The sequence below is a fragment of the Telopea speciosissima genome, chromosome 1 (assembly GCF_018873765.1).
Source record: "Telopea speciosissima isolate NSW1024214 ecotype Mountain lineage chromosome 1, Tspe_v1, whole genome shotgun sequence".
Classification (NCBI taxonomy): Eukaryota; Viridiplantae; Streptophyta; class Magnoliopsida; order Proteales; family Proteaceae; genus Telopea; species Telopea speciosissima.
This window is the reverse complement of record NC_057916.1, coordinates 10,546,461-10,566,318: the sequence shown is the minus strand read 5'-3', so window position 1 is coordinate 10,566,318 and position 19,858 is coordinate 10,546,461. Positions and strand designations below refer to the sequence as shown.

The window sequence follows — 19,858 nt, the reverse complement described above, 5'->3', positions numbered from 1 at the left end:
TTATCGATTTGGGGTAATAGGTTCATAAACAGTCTCAGATTGTTTGTTAACATTCCTTGAATGATTTTTGATTTTATGCCTTTAGAGTTTAGAATTAGAAAAAAAAGAGAGAAGACAAAAGAAAGATGTTCATAAAGAGTCCTTAAATGGTTTGGTTTATATTCGATCTAATAGGTTTTACATGGTTCCCAACCATTGGTTCAACAGTTTAAAATCAAATCGAACTATTTAATAAATAGTTTTATTTTTAAAACAAAAAACGGAACTATTTTTTAAATGATTCATAAACGATTTAGATTTGTTTTCACACCTTACCCATTCTGGGTTTCTCACCACCTTGAATCTAAGATTATTATTACTCTCCTTTATGTGTTGGAGGGGTTTTAAAAATTGATATTTGTTAGATATTTGATCGATATGTCAAAAGCTCCGAAGCTGATGGAACACGTTAAATCAAGTCTTTTAATCTACCCTATAGTAGGCTGGTCCAATATAACACTCATACATTAGAGTAAGCGCCATTAAGCTCATAACAATATAGGATACAAGATCGGTCTCCATTGATACCGATCCAGATCATCCTGTATTGATCTACACCAGACAGATTTACTCCTGATTTCAAATTAAAAAATGGGTTTTCTTACATTTTACCCTGATCTGCACCGATCCACCGATACGGGATCGCTCTTGGATCGGTGACCGTGGATACCGATACGGATCCCTAAAACTATGGTTGGAGGTCCGAAATACCCTTAAATTCCCAAACACCCGAGAAGTTGGAATGGTGACAGGAGAGGATAGAAAACTCATGGAAAAACTGGGTCTAATCCCAAATCATGTGCAGGAGAGGAGAGTAATGTTTTCCTTTTCTTTTTAGGTCTCTTCTTTTGTATATACACGGTGTACCTATCTCGCTCTCGCTTGCATGGATAGAAAGATATATCTGTGGAAACCAGAATCTCCAAATTCCAAGATTTGTTGGTTCTGTAATTTCCTCGTTTCATCGTATGGGGAAAACGACATGAACAGTAAAAGCTAAGCTCAAGTGGTCTTTTTCTGTTTTCTGTTCCAGCCCTGAAAGCCTCGTTTCGTTTTGGTCCCCACTCCCCAGACACTTCTATTTGAACACACTCAGAAGCTCTTCTTCCCATTATGGCTAACCAGTCCTGCAACAATTCTCCGATCACCACCACCACCACCACCTCACCTCAACCAACCCTTGGAAGAAACTCTCTGAACCTCACAACATTAAAGCTGCATTAGTAATGGATTCTATTATGGATGCTTCGTCCTGGCCCGCTCTCTCTTCTCCTGGAGTTTCCTCTCCTGAGGTTTTTTTTCCTTTCTATTGCTTGGGTCGTTTTTTAGGGTTTTCTGTTGGTTTTGGTTTCGTTCATATTAATGACAACTACTAAACACATTTGGGGGATTTTTTCTTTTGGTTGCAGGTTATCTTCCCCACAACTTCGATGGCTGAAATTGAGACTTGTAACTCTGTCCCTACAAAGATGACTGCAGCTGATGAGTCTTCTTCTTTAACTGTTGATTCTACGGTTTCAATAGCTGTATCTGTTGATGACTCTGCTCCTAGGTCAGACCATACTACAGTGATGTCCTCCTCTACCCCATCGTCAATGGGACCTAGGCCAATTAAGAATCAGTCTTCAAGCCAATATAACTATGGCCATAACCAAAATCATCACCATTATCCTTCTAATCGATTGGGTCAGAATCAAAGGGGTAATGGGTTCAATTGGAAAGGAGGAAAAAGAGGAGGAGATGGTGGCTTGCGAAATCAGAATTTTTCGAATAGACGTCACCAACAACAACGTGGATTTAACAATTGGAATCGCAATCGAGGTGGGTTAAATTCCAATACCAATGCCAATGCCCATGCTAGATGGGTGAATTCGGATCAGCACACCCATCATGGATTTGAATCATCTGGATATCTTGGGCAACCACCACCCCTTACACACTCTTTTCTTCATTCCCCTCTTCCATACGTCAATATTAATGTCAATCATCCACCTCCTCCGCCAGCTCCGATTCCCAGCTACATGCTTTCTATTTGGTATTACAATGCATACTTTTCAGGTGAGTTTCTTTTCTTCCATTCTTTTAAGGGAATATTTTTTTATGATTAGTCTAACTCTGCACTTTACTTTACAGATGCGTCAAATCCATTGTATTATCCTCCTTTGCCTCCAGCGACTCCTCTGCCTCCGGTACCGTCCCTGCCACCTTATGTGGATCCAATGAGTGGAGTACAAACATACAATCAGCCTATTTTGCCAAACTCAGAACTTGAACTGTGCAGCAGAATACTCCATCAAATTGAGTATTACTTCAGGTACTTCAAAAATTGCAAGATTTTTCTTTATACATACTGATTACTGTTTTCCTATAATTTAACTTTTATGGTTGACAATGTAGCAAGGAGAACTTGATTAAGGATGCATACATGAAGAGTTTGATGGACAATGAAGGCTGGGTTCCTGTTCATCTTATTGCAGGGTTTCGAAGGGTGATTGCTCTACTCTGACACCTATTTTCTTGTGCTATAACATAGTTTATGAGGTCATTTTTATGAATTCCTGAAAGCTCACAAAATCCTATTGCTCTTAAAATAATTCATTCTTTTACTTTTGAAGCTATCACCAAAAAAAAGAGAAAAAAAAAACCATAGAACATGTGGTATGCCAATTCAAGAGACACTCGAAGTTGTGGCTGAAAAATATCAGTTCTCTTCTTTAGGACATTAGGTAATATTGGTTGTGGAAGGAAAATCTGTTTGAGGTAATTAAGTAGGCACCTGATTGTAAGGAGGTAACTGTCTGTGTTATGCACAACCAATATGACCATAGGGGGGGAAAAAAGGAAACATATTCAATATGTTTTATTTTATTTGATTCTGTTTTGGGAGGACTCTTCATCCTCCTCCCTCTCCAAAGGAAAGATTATGCAACCTTTTGCATCAAAAGAAAACTTAGTATATTCATGTGTTGAGAGTTTAACTACTAAACTTGTTAATCAATTTATGAGCTACCCTCCCTAGGAGCTGGAAGATTCTCTATCTCATAGAGTTTTGGGCTTTGGCTTCCCTGATGAACTTCTCATGCCGTTGGACCAAGGTTTGGGAATGATGTGGTTGATGATCTAGCCAAGAGTGGCATCTCCTAGCCTATGTTGTGCTGTTGAATGATCATGTCAATGCATTGAATTATTTCTGGGTTTTGATTTGGTTAACATATTTAATTTGATTTGAAACAGGGCCCTGTTTTCTACATATTTATTTGATTTAGAGAAGAAGATATCGAGTTTTCTTCTGCTTTTTTTTTTTTTTTTTTTAAATTTTTAAAGAAGGCAATTAACTAACTACACCACTGCTTCTGATAGCCTGACAGTAAATAATTTAATGGACTATTAGAGGAAGCATTTTCTAGATAGCCAACAATGAAGACTACATATAATCAATCACAGCTGAAACCAAGAAGCTTCATATATCTCCTCTGCATCCCTTGCATGTGACTTCTACTATCTATACCTCAAGTTTATTTTTTTCCCATTCCAATTGCGGTGTGGGTTATTTCAAATATATGTGGGTAATCTTAATATTTTTTTTTATTATTATACACCCTATATTAGATGCATTTCTCAAACATTTTTAGCTTTATGAACCTTTGAAAATGTAGACAGAGAGATACCTTAATATCCTCCCCACACCTCTAGAGTTGGTTAGATGTCTATTATAGATTATTTTCCAGTAATATGAGAAAATTGTATTTATTAGAGCTATTAAGAAATTTTATTCGATATAGTTGCAGCCATAGAAGTTGAAACATGAGGTCTTTGAATATTATTATCCCTGATCCAGGTTAGGTAGCCCATGTTTTTGCCAAACAGGTTGAACCAACTTGTCAGAGACTGGGAATCAAAATTTCCCTATTTGACATAGTCTGGGTTTATATGCTAGTAGCCTCACGAGCTTATTTCTCATTTATTCTGGCCTGAATATTTTCCATTATGCTGTAACTTTACTGCTACATTTTCCAAGAAAAAATTTTCCCTTTTTTTTTTTTTTTTCTTATTCACGTCTTCTCTTTCTTTCCTCCTTTTTTTTTTAATTTGGGAATATTCAGGACCGCTAAACATGTTCTTGTGTTAAAACAAATAACAGTCACATCTCACATGTACTCATTCTTGCCTTTGATATCAATACAACAATGTACATGACAGGCACTGAAGTTCATATTAGCCTGTCAGGCTAAATCTAAAAAATTTAATTTAATGGCAAAGTTTAGGTCAAGGCGACAATTAAATCTTCTGATATAGTTAACCCTTCTGCCTTTTTAAGTAGCATAAATCTTAACTAATGTTACATCATATATAACTTCTGAAAACCACTCGAATATACAGCTGTTTGTATGTTAGATGCCAAGGTCCAAATTTTGGGCACCTTGTTTGAGTACACCTGGACATGTGTATAGGTCCAAAGTGGAATTTTCTGTCTGGATATTATATCTCTAACTGCATTTCTTGTTCAGGTTTGCTATCGATTTGTTATTTTTGTTTCTCTTGTAATATTGCTGCACATATGCATGAATATGGTAAAGTATTTGATGCCTATTTTTATTTCCTTGAAAACAGATGTTATACAACTAGCTTCCGTTGCTCAGTGATGCGCAACCTTCACTACAATTTTTCTTCTTGTGCCTCTTATGAACTAAAATATGTTTTAATTAAAGGATGGTTTGTTTGTCTAGCCAGTGTATTTAAGGTATAGTATTGCCAGAGGAGCTGACATTAAATTTAGTTGATCATTCTGTGTGTTTCAATATCATCTGGAGGTAAATATTTGAATACAAATTTTCCTACTTCCCTACATGTTCATAGTTGTACTTCTCATTTTTATTTGGCAAGAAGCACACAGCTTTTGTCTCACCTATTTTTTCGCTGCCTTCTCTCACTAAGTTTTCATCAGTTGCTGGAGCATTTAAGCTATTTCTCCTCCAATATGTATTTTGTGTTCCTTCCCGAAGACGTCGGTGGGGTTTTCAGCAAGTGGATAGGGAAAATCGTTTTAATCTGAGTTATTTGCACAAGGATAAAACCAAACTGAACCTTTTAGGCATGTAATTTAATGGGCTTTTGCATTTGACATAACATCAAAACTATAGTACTTATCAATATTGGCTGGTCTTTTTCGCCTTTTCCCTTTTATAATGTCATTTTTTTTCCCCCTTGTAAATTGATTTTATCATCATTAATATTGTTTTTTTTTTTTTGCCCCTTTTATTTTTGAATTTTTAAAAAATCCCTTTTAATTTATTGATGCTACTTTTCCTTTCTTTCTCTATTGCATAGGTTAAAGCCATGACAAGTGATATCAACTTGATAGTGAGAGCATTGGAATCCTCTGCTGTTGTAGAAGTACAAGTAAGTTTTATTTACTGTTTAACACCTGTTATTTTTTGAAATGAATGGATTTACTTATGATGACTCTTATTACAGGGAGATAAGATGCGTAACCGTAGAGATTGGATGAATTGGGTACAGAATCGCTCTTTGGATGCTCGGATTAGCTCTGTCACAGACATTTCAACAGGCATTCAAAACATTAATCTGAGAGAAGAAGCTGGTGCTGATGCACTCATAGTTGATGATCCTAACCGTCTCCATGCAAAAATGACAGGATCTGGTGCAAGTTAGCAACCGAGGTGATTAATTTTAAAAAAAAATAATGAGATGAGTCCAAAAAAGGAAAGATAAATAGGGGAAAAAGAAAAGAAAGAAAAAAAAAACAAACTAACTTTTGAAACCTTTTGATGGAGCTGTTCTAAGCACATTTGCATGTTCGGCTCAAAGATTTCATTTTCTATGTGCGAAGAGGGCACGTATGGATGGTAGAGGTTCCAAATGAAAACCCCAATCCTTTTAACCTACAGAGAAGGCAGTTCCGGTCGATGTCCATAGTTGTGTACAGAAGTATGTGTTCAATGATCCTTCATTTATAACTCTTCTTTTGGCTAGTCTGTTTTGGAGCCCTATGTTATTTACAAATATTGGAACCAATTTTGAGTGTATCTATCTGGCCATATGAAGAGGAAGGTTCATTCTAATCTGGGATTCTTTTATTAGTGTGGTCAAGAATGTGTAGACCATTAACTTTTTGTGTTTCTATCAGTCTATGTAAAGTCACTGCCTTTCTGTTTCTACTAATGACTTACTTTGTTGTTTTTCAATTAAATACTTTCTTTTGTAAGTGAACATGAAAATGAATTATTCGAACTTGGTTTTGTTTATATTAGCATGTTTTTAATGGCTTGACAACAATCTTTGGCATGTATTCTTAGGTAATCGTCAATGTGTTTGATTTGCCTTCTACAACTATCTTCTTAATGTTAAAACTTGAATGGAATTATTCTGAATGAGCTAGCACAGCATTTACAGTAGTCACTTTTGGAGGATGACTGATGAGTAAATGCAACTGAACTAATCTCCTGATCCCTTCTATAATTGGTGTAATTATTTAAATTCTGTTTTGCCATTCCATGGAATTAATGTTGGAGCCACAGTCATAACCAGTAGAATTCATCCAAAATAATTTATTTCTAGTTCTATTCTTGCCAGTCATGTATCTCCAGAGCTCATCCACATTCTTATGTACATCTTGCCTAGAATTTTGGCACAATACTGCATTGTTCAATACTTCAACCCAGAGAACAAGCCATGGTTCAACTGGCTGGATTTTCATCACTTCCCAACAAAACAATTAGGTTTTTTCCCACTTTGGCCCCTGATTTTTTTTACTGGATTCAATCAAATCCAGTTCAGCTATGAACAGACCGTCGAGATGTCCGGTTCTGGTTAAATTCAGTCAGGGCTGTAAGTCCAATCCGGGTTTTTGAAACCTATTATACTCTCTGCAATCTACTGATGTGTTTGAGGTGGCCTTTGAAAAGAATCAAAATCAAAGAAAACCAAATTAGGTTGAACCAATTCTACCTCAACATCATTCTGCAATGATCAGTTATACAATAACAAATGAATCAAAGAAGGAATTATTGGGGTCACTCGCCTCATCTTATCGTATAAGGCTGCAATAGGTTCGGGTTGGGCCGGGTTTTATAGAACCCTAGCCCAACCCTAAGTCCCCTTAGCTGGGCCCAAGCCCGACCCGACCTTGACTCAGGGCCAGAAAAATCCAACCCTGACCCGCCCTCAGGGTCAGACCGGGCCGACCCTAATTGGCCCTGATCATGGGGAGGGGAAAAGAAATGCATGGGTTGGAATGGGCTGGGAAGAACTTATTAATTTTACATAAAATAATAATATAATAAATTATATTATAACGTTTATTGTCTTCATATATAATATATTATATTAAAAAATGTAGGTGAAATTTAAAGTTCATAATGTATAAATTATATCAATATATATTTTATAGTATAACTTAAATTAGGGTCGGGCCTGGCCAGGCCAAGTTTATCTCGAGGCCTCAACCCTAACCCGACCCGATCGTAACTCAGGGCCAAAAGTTTCTAGCCCTGACCCGCCCTCAGGGCCAAATATCTCAGCCCAGACCCTGTTCGGGCTCAGGGCGGGCCAAGGCGACAGAGCCAAACTTGCATCCCTATAATATCGTATATATCTCTCACAACAGATTAAGCTTTAACTTCAATAATCGTATAAGCTGCGTTTGTATTTCTATTTTAACCTTAACCTTCATTTTATTGATAGCTTATCAGATCACACCCTATCCTTATGCCTTTCTCAACTAAATTCTAATGCAAAAGAAGCGATCTGATGACGCAGTCTCAGGTGATGATACTAGCTACTCTGAAATAGATGATGATGTGGCTGGCCAGTGGCCACCTTCCAAATTGATCAAATAGATTACTTTTTTTAAGTGCAACAACCGACCGAGGCATCCAAGTCACAAAGATTTATTTGACATGTTTATGAAAATGAATCTTAAAACGATGCGAAAAAAAAATAGAAATCCCAAACAACAATAACACAAATGAACACAATGAATTATTTGGTTCAGCGAGGTTGTCTATATCCACGATGATATGAGTTTTGCTTCACTATCAATGGAAAATAAAATTACAAACACTTGTTCTCACACCTCTCTCAGATTGCATTACAAAAAAAGAACCCTTACTACATATTCATAGTGAAATCCTATATAAAATTTTTACCTAAAATACCCATATAATCCTCAAATCACGCAACAAAATACAAGACACCATACTCTCTCAGCAAGAAAAATTGAGCTTAAACTAAATTTGTATATGCATCACTACGCTCCTAATTTGAGTAGGGGATTACTATTTATGATTTGGATTAACCACAGATCAAATTTTAAAATCAGATTTATCCATGGAGTTTATATTAACCATAGTCCATTGAATGCCTTATGCAATGAAAACTCCTGAACCGTATTAGTAAATGGAATAGAAAACTTCAATTTTCAACTTTTGTAGGCTACTCTTGTCGGTGAATAACTCAAATAATGATTTTGACCATGGAAGGCTCGAAGCAACACAAAATGAGACGATAAAACTAACGTAAATTTCAAGCTCCCAAAAAGGTAAGTTAAAAAAGTAGCAGAAATTTACGACTTTTTAAGACTCTATTGCCATAGATCACCACCTTTTCTTCATCTGGGTTCTGCAACATCACATCACTGCTTTTCAAATTTGCATTTAAGTTTCAAAGCCTTTTCCGCCCTCAAAAGAGCTTTGAATCTTCTTCCGTACCACATGAAAAGCGGATGAACAAGAAACTAAACTATTCCAAATAACTATACTACGACCATCCGATTGGTATCTTTAGAAGAGCCCAAAAGCCGCCCACTCGGCATCGCTGGCAGTCCTTGGCGATGACTGAACTGACGAGAACGGAGACGGTGAGTCGAAGAATGAAGAAGTAGAAACCGAATCACGAAACGGTGAAACCATTTTTCTGATCGACATCGATCGCCGAGCCAGGGTCTCAAGATCAGATGTGTAATCGACTTCGGACTCCATCACCGGCTCCATTTTGCCGTTCCTCTTCTTCTTACCATTTCGCTTCAGCAATGGAGGGAAGCAACCCGCTGAACCGCTAATCACCTCCACGGAATTGGGCCGATCGAAACGAAATCGGTCGGACCGCAATCGGCCTGAGATGGATCGTGATCTTGTCGTTGACCGGGTGGAGAGGGAACCCATCTCGAGTGGAGGAGGGTAATAGTAGTTTCCGGCACCGGCAGGTGGAGGCCTAAGCTTTGGGGATGGTTTAAGAGAGGGTTGGTGATGATGATGTGGCTTTGGGACACCTGGTTGGATCTCCCACTTGAACGGCACAGTTCCTGGTTTCTTGAACGATTCATCAATAGCCATTGTGAGTTTTTAAAACTCTCAGTTGTCTTACTAACTAAGCTCTGCTATTTATAGTTGCTGCATTATAGAGAATGGAGAGAGAATTCAGAGAAGAGAAGAAGACGATGGGTGTAGCGTTTGGGCGAGATTGGTGGCGGGAGGTGTGGGTGTTCAATTGCTTATGTCTACTCACGCCTCACGGGGTTTGAAATTGATAGAAAATACCAAAATTAAAATTGACCCTTTTCATTCAAAACAAAAAAACATGCTATGATTATGGGAGATTTGAGTATTGATCCCTTTGATCGTGGCATGGTATTTGAAGAAAGTGGTATATATGTGGACCATATTTGTCTAAATCTAGACCGGTTACCGAACCATGAACCGTCTGGACTGGTTTTGTTTAATTTTGGTCAGACCGGTTTCAGTGGTAAACAATTTGTTGTAATGCCGTGCCTTATAGTCTAAATACACATGCCGCGTGTCAAATGGTTGGTTCGGTCCGATTTGGAGCAGATAGGATGGAAAAAAAAAAAAAAAAAGGGATTAAAGCCGTTGGTGATTTAGAAATCTATAGAATTTAGATAGATGGATAGAATGTGATGGCTTATTGGTTGACATAGTTATAAGCATCACCTAGCTATGGGCCACAAAATTGAAATTGGCTAGAAAATGGGACTTTTGAACAACAGTTATGGCCCACAAAATTGAAATGGGTTACTATTAGATATATATATATATATATATATATATATATATATATATTTTTTTTTTTTTTCAATATTAAAATGGTCAGAACCCTCAGATCAATTTATCTATACCACATTTTTTAGACTGTGGGAGTGTCAACAAAGCAAAATAGGGTTTTCATCTCACTTCATTGGTCAAAATTCTTTGAGAGGGGCATCACTGCCAGGCTGAATGATCCCTCCTTCAGCACGGGGACATCTAATAGGGATGGAATTTTTCATTTCACTGGGAATGGGACAGTCATTTTACCTTTATTGTGTCTGGTGCAGACACCACACAGCCTATCATCTTTTTTTCTATATTTGAAAAACACATGATGATGTGTAAAACATTGGTATTTCTATGTGATTGCTTTCTATTGGTAGCTGCAAGATGACCCTGAGACATGCGCCACAGCATGTATAGATCCCTCTTACTCTTACACCTGCAAACCCAACTACATTTCAATATCACTTTTGACCTTTTTTTTCTTTTTTTCTTTTTGACATTTGACCTTCTTGATCTCAGAACCATTTTACCTTCCAGTCACCTTCTTTTAAAAGCCTCTCCTTAAAAATAATTCTTACAGGAAAGTATGGTAGCAAGATTTTGCAAGGAAAACAAAACTTGTAGAGAGAGAGAGAGAGAGAGAGATTGGCGTATCAGTAATCAAATTATGATCAAAACAAACAAAGTTAAGTACACAAAGTTATAGTCTCCTACAAGCTTTGGCTGCGTAGAGATGGGCTTGATTGCTAGATTGCTCAAACCAATCTTTGTCTATATAAGCCTTACTTGGTTAATTTGGGGGGAAGCAGCTTTACAAGAGAGTGAAAGCAAAGTCGAGGAGAAACTGTAAATAAATGCCAAAGAAAGGGAAACTGAGAAGCATGGCCAGTTCTCAAGACAATCCCGAAACACACCACCTATCAAAAAAAAAAAAAACAAAAACCACTCCCACACCTCTGCTTACTCCATACAAAATGGGGAAGTACCAACTTTCTCATAGTTAGATTTGCTTCAATTACTATTCTTATCTTGAGTTTATCTTGGTTTTCTGGAGCTGGGCTTAGCTTAGATTTGCTTGAAATTAGACTTCTTAATTTGCATATTATGTTTTAAGTTAGTGTGGTTTCTCTGTTTTTGGCATTTAATATGCCACAAATGGTTCTCCTGCATGTGGTGAATTTATTGTTGTAATATTCTGAAAGCCTAGTGGACAAGTTTTCTGTATTGAACGGTTAAGGATAGATGAAATCCCTGGAATTGTGAATGATTGCAGAATTGCTGCCAGAAATGCTATAGAAGCAGGTAAGGTATATATCCATAGCAAAATTTCCCTAATTTTTTTAATTAGCAATTGTGAAATCTGATGATCCTACCTACCTCAGTATTTTACTTGAAAATTTTTCTTGGACTACAGGTATTGATGAAGTTGAGATTGATGGAGCTCATGGCTACCCACTTGAGTCTAGTGATGTTGATGTGGATTATGAATAAGATGAGTCACGTATCCCAATTAATAAGTCCAAAGCATTCCATTGGCGTAATTAAATTAAAGACATTTCCATTTTGAGACACAGAATATATATTGGAACATCTGCGGGGTGAACACGGCATTTAGAAGATTTATAATTTTGGCATCAGAATTGAAGCCCCATGACCACGTACACATCCAAAGCTATCTTATTCTGGTCATGAAGACCAGTTTAGCATCTGTAGATCAACTCTTTCTATTAATTAAGAGCCTACCTACCTTGTCTTAATTTATTAGACAAATTAAGTTTTCCACCAATGATAGACGTACCCTAATTGTTCTTTTGATGACCAAAACAGTTAAAAAGCATAGGATTAAGCCCAACCATACAAAGCAGTGGGACCCTTATCTATGATTTTGATTGATTTTATAAAATGGGAAAAGGCTAGCTGTGTAAGTTAACTACCGGTGTACCATAAGCTAGCACCCTACGTGTCTATCTCTCTCTCTCTCTTCCTCTCTTTGAAGGATAAGAGGAACAATCTATCTTCACATCACCACACTTGGTATCATCTTCATCTTGTCACCACTTGGCATGTACGTGATGCATATGAATAAATTTGGGTAGGTCCATGTGATAGAATATTTGTACATCCATTTTATAAAATGAGGAAAAGAACACTAGCTATCTGGTCGTGTGCAGTGTGTGGCTCCAACACTTAGACACAAAGTCACGCAAATGACCATCACACTTCCTTGGAAAGACGAAAATCCCTGAGGTTACGGCAATCATTTCACGTAGCCTTGTGTCTAGAAGCAAGAGTCGCTCACTGCATACGACCAAGTAGCGTTCTCTTGTAAAATTGTATAAAGTTTCATAAATACTAAGAGATTATTTGTTTACGAACCATTCTCTCTCTCTCTCTCTCTCTCTCTCATAACGACCTTGAAAATTCCTGACTCCACACGTCTGTTTCAAGTTTTAAGCAAATCATCCAAGGAGATGTGTATCACCCAAAACCTTTAGAAAATTCTCTCAATACAGTTGAGTCTGGTTTAACATATCCGACAAACAACCTCTTTCATGTAGTAACTATCAGACCCCCCAATAGGACCACCTTACGTACCCAGCTGCCTTAACTGGGAGGGCAGAGAGAGCTTTTGGTTTTTTATAATGTTATTGTTATCAACTGGATTGAAACTTGAAAGCTATATATGCTTTGGCTTACCACGTAAACCCCTTTCCTTTGGAATTAATTAAAGGCACAATTAATTAAGACCAGAAATAATAATATTCCTAAATCAGTTTCTTTCGTGGCAGTAACATCAGCTTTTATGATTTCACCCAGTTGTCTTTAATAAGAAAATTCTTTCCTAGCTAGAACCCCAATATTTTTGAGAAGTTGCTAGTCTTTCATGACGCACCAGGTCAACTGGTTTCATAACTAGCTAATATATTATCTATATCAATTTGAGATCCTTATTGCATGCAGGGCCACCTAATAGTGACATTACCTGGCTCCACTATTTAAATCGATAAATATCACTCAGTTCTCGCAGAAGCCATTCTTATTCAGATCAGGTTCTTGCGTCCAGGGCCAAATTAAGTTGTGGATCCGGAGAGAGGTAAAGTATGGATTTTTTATTTTTTTTAGTTTCTTAATTAGGAATTTCTCTATATATATCTCTAAAACAGAACGTACCCTTTAGAAGATTTCGATAAATAGGGATTGATTTTATGATTTAGGACTAATAAGCATAGGCGGCTTCTGGAATTATATAATTTTGAACTGTATTATTGAGTATGCATATATTCTTGCTTCTGAAAGAGTATAATTTTGTGCTTCTGTACACCAAATTTTTTGACAAGTTATTGTCTTCATCGATCTGCACAGAAAACAGCCCAGAAATATTTAACTGTTAATATTTTTGCTCATGATTTTGCTTCTCTCTCTCTCTCTCTCTCTCTTGAAGGGTGATGATTCTTTTCTTCTCTGTACGTAGGGAGAGATGTTGGGAGTGAAAGTTTGTGTGTTGGCATTTGTTCTGGTTGTTTCATTTTGTTGCTTCTTCACACTTCTTGTCTCGGCAAATACTACCAATCCATCGGAAGGTGAATTTATCTTTAATTTTTATGTCCTAATTACCCCTGGAATTTTGATTGATATTTGACTTGGCTTTTGCATGGATGGATTCATGTGATCAATTCAGATCTTCTATGGCCTGGCTGCCCGCTGTGCAATGTTCGTCTTACTCCTACCTGAGCGTCTTGTTCGAGTGGGGGTAAGGCAATCATTACGCACCACCTTATTATGTCTGCATCACTCAGGTCGCCCGGGCAGCTAAGTTGTAAAAGATCTGAATCGTCATGTGATAGAGAATACCAAATATGTGAGATTACTAAATGTATCAAGTTTAAGCGCCGAATGATGACGGATGCGTGACCGGCGTCAACTGAGTAAGAACCGCTTAGCCCGTTTATAGTTTGAGTATAACCCAATTACCTCAAGTCCGATTATGGATAGGTAACTGACCGATCTGATCTAAAAATATGTGTCCATGCCTTGTCCTACAAGGCTGATCGATTACCTTAAAGCAAAAACAATACAAAACCTTATATCGTTGGGAATCGATTAGACCTGATCGAAAACGATGGACCCGATGGAAATTTTGATGATCTATTTAAAAGTTGGTAATAATCGTTTTTTGACTGTGTTTTTTTATCTGTTGTTGTACTCATCATGCGATGCTACAGGTGCCATGTCTGTCATGTGGGGCCGCTATGCACACATAGCACTTGCAACGCCGCACAGAATACAACAGCGCAGCAGTTACATCAAAGTCCTGCTTGAGATTATGGGCCATCCTTGTCCAATGATGGTCCTAGGCCTCTATCGATTTAAAAACAAAAAAAAAAAAAAAAACTGACCGCAGCAAGTAAATCAAAATTTGACGCTGCTTTAAGTTGTCATAGTACAACATAGGCTGCTGCACAGGTTTTGGGTAGGAAGTCCCAGATTAGGCTCCTTTGTAGCATACACCCTAGCTGCACCATGTTTGGTGCGGTAGTAGATGTCGACATGTGGTTGAGTTGGAGATCGTCCGGCACGAAAATGAGGATTTCAAGATTAATAAGAAATATCATGCTCTCCATCACATGAGCACCACGATCAGCTGTGCTTCATCCCTTCTCGTCGTTCGAATGGCACCTTGGCCATGTCTGTGACCACATGTTAATGCGATCTAGAGGTACATATAGCAAAGCTAGGGTTCAATAAATTATAAGTTTTTACCCAAATTGAATATGAGCCTAACCTATCTCATTTTAGTTCAAAATTGAACCCCACCCAATTCTTGCTTGAATTGCACCCTGATTAAAACAATCTTAAAAAATTATAATAATAGTAAAATAATATTTTTTGATAATTAACACATGACTAGGTGACAATGTGGACTAAAAATCCATGGGTTTGTGGGGGTAAGGGTTCCAAAAGATTGTATCTTTAAAACTCTAACCAACATATTCCACCCAAACATCCTTACAATCTAAATCCGCTCTCACATTAAAATTTTCTTTTTCCTAAAAAAATAAATAAAGCAATTATTTCACATGAGAAGATCTAGGAAACCGGGCCTCACGATCCTTATTTCATATAACATGTGGATACTGGGTTGGAGGGGATAGATACTGGTGGCAAAATTTAATTGATTGTCGTAGCATTTTGCTGATGTGTAATTTTGTGGCATACACAAATCCTCTATGGCCCAGCTGCCCGTGGCAGCCTGTGCGGTGCAAACTGGGCCGCGTGTGCAATGACCGCCTTACCCCTGCTCGGGCAAGGCGTTTGGGCAGAGGTAAGGCGATCTTTGCGCGTTCGACTCAGTCTACGGTGCTCAGGCCGCTACAAGCAGCGGGCCATAGAGGATCTGGATCCTTATAGTTGACCCAATCACCCCGAAAATCTAGCAATTCTTCCTGTCTGCTTTTTTATCAGCTTGGTAAAAGAGTGAGACAACTAGCTAACTGTTACTTCTTGTTGCCCAAACATTCAAATAGACAGCTAGCCCACCCACGATTTCCTCCTCTTGTAATTCTTCTTATAAATGGGATTGGAACCAACCCTCTCGATCGATTCCTCCTGCTTCTATTGCTTAATTACCCAAAGACTCTTCTCCAGCAATTCCTGATGCTGCAGTTGCATAACTTGCTGTTGTTGTTGGTGTTCATTGGAATTGATAATTATCAGTTTATATATGGTAGTCAATAAACACCAACAATAATGCAAGTCATGAAACAGTAGCAGAAATCTTCTAAGACTATGATTCGATCAATGCTTACCAAGTACTACTACTATTACTGCAGTACAGGTACATGTAACAAGTTAACAAAGAAATTTATTTAAAACGAAAAACTATTTAAAACTTAATTGTTTTTGTTTTTCAATCTTTACTATTATTTATTAGGCCACAAACAATTTCCCTTTTTATAGGATTATATGGCCATGGGCGACCGACCTGCGAGGTTTTGAAACTTGGTTGGTAATTGAATCGGTTAGTGCCAATTCATATTTGAATTGGCTGAAATTTATCTTAATTGGGCAGAAATTGATAGAAATTGGCGGGAATCAATGTGAATTAATTGACCTGGATCAATTAGTGTTGTTTCTCATACAAATTGGCCGATTCGATCGATCTAATTCTAGTTTATTAAATTTTTTTATGAGATTCAAGTGATCATTTGTGTTATTTTGCAGTCAATGCATTGCGAGCTATCAAGAGAAGCTTAATTGATCCTATGAACTATCTTGATAATTGGAGTGAGGGGGATCCATGTTCATCACATTGGAATGGAGTTTTGTGCTATAATACTGTTGGAGAAGATGGCTACATGCATGTAGAACAATTGTATGTTTTCACTCTAAATGTTAATTAGTTATTTGGATTTGAAAGTTCTTTAAACTAGTTATATCTTTGATGCAAGCTATTTCTTTTTAGTTTATTGAGAAGTTGTGTGATTATGATGTAATAATTTCTTCTTTTAATTGTTTTTCGCAGGCTTTTGCCAGATATGAATCTTTCTGGATATTTAGCACCTGAAATTGGTCGGCTATCCAATCTTACAGTAGTGTGAGTTGCAAGATTTAACCCCCCGCCCCAAAAAAAATAGCAAAGAGATATCTTCATATATATATATATATATATATATTTTTATCTTTCAACAAAGAAAAAATTTAATTTAACCTTCACATGATTCGTAATCTTGGTATCATATTGGTATTGTCTTAGAATTAGGTCAAATATGATACATTTGCCCCTGTTTTTCGAGGAAAAAAAACCGGCCCTTTTTACGTTCATACAGATGTATCGGATCGGTATCAATCGATACAGATCCGATCTGGCCAAAACGATCAATCCAATCCGAGATTAGGAACGCTGAACTTTCAATTATACTGACTATTTTCTTGGTTCTACTTGAAGGAATTTTATGTGGAATAATATAACAGGGAGTATACCAAAGGAGATTGGGACTATTTCAACTATAAGGCTCGTGTAAGTCGAATTTTGTATCTTTTTAGGTTTATGTCCCTTTATGTTTTAATAGTTACTAAATTTTCATAGTTTTACATATGTATATATCTTTATGTAGTAAAATATATTCTTTTATGATAATATGGAGTATTGAAGTATAAGCTTCTCTATTTCTTGTCCCTGAAGGGATAAGCAAAATCATTGTAGTTTTTCATTGGAAACCGTTGTCCATTTGAGATTGGAAGTATTCTTGATGTAGAGCCTAATGAAAGAGAATATTTTCAATATTGCATTGCCCAAGGTATCCCTAGTCCTTTTGAAAACATTTTATGTAAGGGGCAAACTTTAAGATAAGCTAACAACTACCAACCTTAAAAAGTACTAAGAAAGGATAATTGAATGAAAATAATATGTCTAATGGTACAAAATATATATCTGTAAAATCGCGAAAAAGCACACATTGTCTGAGAATAAGGGTGTCAATCGGTTCGATTTCGACTCGATTCAAGAAAAATATAAAAACAAAAAAAAATAACAGAAACAAGAATAGGAATACATTTCCAAAACCAAAATCAAATTGACTCGGTTTAGTTTTGTTTTGTTTTTATTTGGTTTTGTATTCAACTTCTTAGTGGGGTTTAATTTGGTTTAGGTCTTATTTTAAATATTTGGACCAACTTTATTATATCTTCACCAATAAAAAACCCTTATTCATTAGGATCATAGTCCATCCAATTTTTCTCACACACTAAAATGGAAAAAAAATTATCATCCACTTTTGATTTAAAATATAAAAGAATATAATTTTATACGATTTTTTTTATTCAATTTGAAAATAGATAATTCGATTCGATTTGACGGTTTTAGACATGAAACTGAAACCAACCCACACCTGAAAAAAATTCTAGCTCGAGCTTAAGGCGATTTGGTTCAGTTTTAAACGGCCAATTTCGGTTTTGGTTCTAAATTCACTCTTACCTGAGAATTTACCGTTATAATATGTTATTCCTTCCCTTGCTTGGCATCACAAGTTTTAAAACCATAAAATCCACCGATGAAAGTGATCAATATGGTAGTGGGAACGGATTTCTCTGGTAGAATTAAAATGGAAAGAAATCTGTGTGTTACTTGGAGGGAGCGAACAGAGAGGGGTGGATGCAGTGGGGAGGGTGTTAGGATCGGGAGGAACGGAGCAGGGAGGGTTTAGGCGGTAGGGATGGGGTTGCGAAGGTGCTTCTCGGATGGGGTTAGGCGGATGTATCTTCAGGGGCAGTTGTTGCTGGGGGTGGGTTACGGGGGAGTAGCACCGGCAATGGGTGGGTTAGGGGTAGGTTCCAGCGGGGGTGGCAGATGCTGGGATTCAGGCTGGAGGAGGGTTTTTAGGGGGCAGGGAGAGGGGTTTCAGGGGGTTGCGGGGGTGCTGTGATGCAGAGGGAATAGAGATTATGGTGGCAGTAGCAGGTAATGGTAGGCAGCAGCAAGCATCGGCAGCACTGATCTCAGGCAACCAACAGGGAAGAACTCAGAGTAAGGGCTGGTAGAGGAGCTCGGGACTGATACGATCACAAAGAGAAGTCTCTGATACTATGACAATTCTAGTGAAACCTTGTGTATGTATTCATTACAGTGATGGAAATATATACAAGTGATTGGCAACTAAACATGGCAATATCCAAACAAGGAAGCTTTAAGCACGAGAACAAAATATAGATGCAATATTATATACAATCTAGCAGTATACACTAACATGTATAGCATTCATAAGAAATATAATTTCTTATTTTGATCGTGTGTAGTTGGATTCTAAATATCTTTGCAAGAAAGAACTGGGGATGATATGTGCTTTACGGTGACTAGATTTTTTTTTTTTTTTTTGAATGATAAATATCTTTGCAGATTAAACAAGGGAGTATAAGAGCTTGTGGGTGGATCTAGGGGCTTTATCATTCTTGTAGGGTTCTTGAAAAACATCTACGAAGCTCAAGGACATAGAATTCTATTGTAGTAGTTACCTGGCTAGTAATATGATGATTGGTCAAAGGTTACTACATGAAGAACTTTGTGATCATGTTAAAGGATGTTTTGTTTGAATTTGAAGCTTTCAACCTAAACAATACAATTTTGGAAATGTTCATCAAATAAATATGTACATAAAAACCTTTTCTTACTTTGTCAGAAGAAATCTCAACTCAGCTCAACCAAGTCTTTTCCCAACAGAAAGGCACTGGTGGAGTTGTCAGCAGAATTCTGCATACAATATTTTTCCAGGAGTTACATTCATTATGATTTGAGCCCCTGGTCATTGTGTATGACATATAAACGTTTTGTTTGTTACCAGAAATATGGAAAATTTTTTCAGAGAATTCTAGTTTTCATGTAATTGGTTTCTCAAAGATATTCTTGACTGCTAACTGATTGTTTATGTTTTTATTTTTTTGATCAAATACAACAGATGTGCATGTTTAAATATTTTTTATTTATTCAGTTTTTGACTCTATCTATGTCTTTTGTATGCACAGGCTTTTGAATGGAAACAAATTATCAGGTTCCTTACCAGATGAGATTGGCCATCTTCCTCATTTAGATAGGCTCCAGGTAGACCAGAACCAATTATCAGGACCAATACCAAAATCGTTCTCAAACTTAATCGGAACTCGACATCTGTGAGTGCGTTTTAGAACCAATGTCACTTCTTCTTTGAATGGACTTTTAATATAACTATCTTCAATGTGGTTTACCTGCTCATATGTAC

At 37.1% G+C, this 19,858-nt stretch overlaps 2 protein-coding genes across 8 annotated transcripts in view; both read left to right on the top strand.

Moving 5' to 3' along the window:
- The first annotated feature begins 1,265 nt into the window (after positions 1-1,265).
- Positions 1,266-5,731, top strand: LOC122658426 (la-related protein 1C-like). The gene is made up of 6 exons (XM_043853419.1): positions 1,266-1,331; positions 1,449-2,097; positions 2,173-2,353; positions 2,437-2,527; positions 5,368-5,439; positions 5,515-5,731. Exons 1-6 carry the CDS (start codon positions 1,266-1,268, stop codon positions 5,710-5,712), a joined length of 1,257 nt encoding a protein of 418 aa, XP_043709354.1. The 3' UTR covers positions 5,713-5,731.
- Positions 5,732-13,585: 7,854 nt separating this feature from the next.
- Positions 13,586-19,858, top strand: part of LOC122670700 (probable LRR receptor-like serine/threonine-protein kinase At1g06840) — a 39,106-nt gene continuing 32,833 nt past the window's right edge. For 3 of the 7 annotated variants that reach the window (XM_043867694.1, XM_043867670.1, XM_043867664.1), the window contains exons 1-4: positions 16,336-16,482; positions 16,633-16,704; positions 17,056-17,127; positions 19,626-19,769. In XM_043867694.1, coding sequence (XP_043723629.1) covers positions 16,373-16,482; positions 16,633-16,704; positions 17,056-17,127; positions 19,626-19,769 — 398 coding nt within the window. In that variant the 5' untranslated portion in view covers positions 16,336-16,372. Of the gene's footprint in view, positions 13,691-16,331; positions 16,483-16,632; positions 16,705-17,055; positions 17,128-19,625; positions 19,770-19,858 lie in introns of those variants that run through there. The other 4 variants (XM_043867710.1, XM_043867686.1, XM_043867702.1 and 1 more) reach the window with 4 other exon arrangements.

What these genes read in the sequence shown, in the direction of transcription:
- LOC122658426 (XM_043853419.1), top strand. Translation starts at nt 1,266, where the DNA reads ATGGATTCTATTATGGATGCTTCGTCCTGGCCCGCTCTCTCTTCTCCT. An exon ending in CAAATTGAGTATTACTTCAG is followed by an intron (nt 2,354 to 2,436) that starts GTACTTCAAAAA and finishes TTGACAATGTAG; the next exon opens with CAAGGAGAACTTGATTAAGG. An exon ending in TTATTGCAGGGTTTCGAAGG is followed by an intron (nt 2,528 to 5,367) that starts GTGATTGCTCTA and finishes TCTATTGCATAG; the next exon opens with GTTAAAGCCATGACAAGTGA.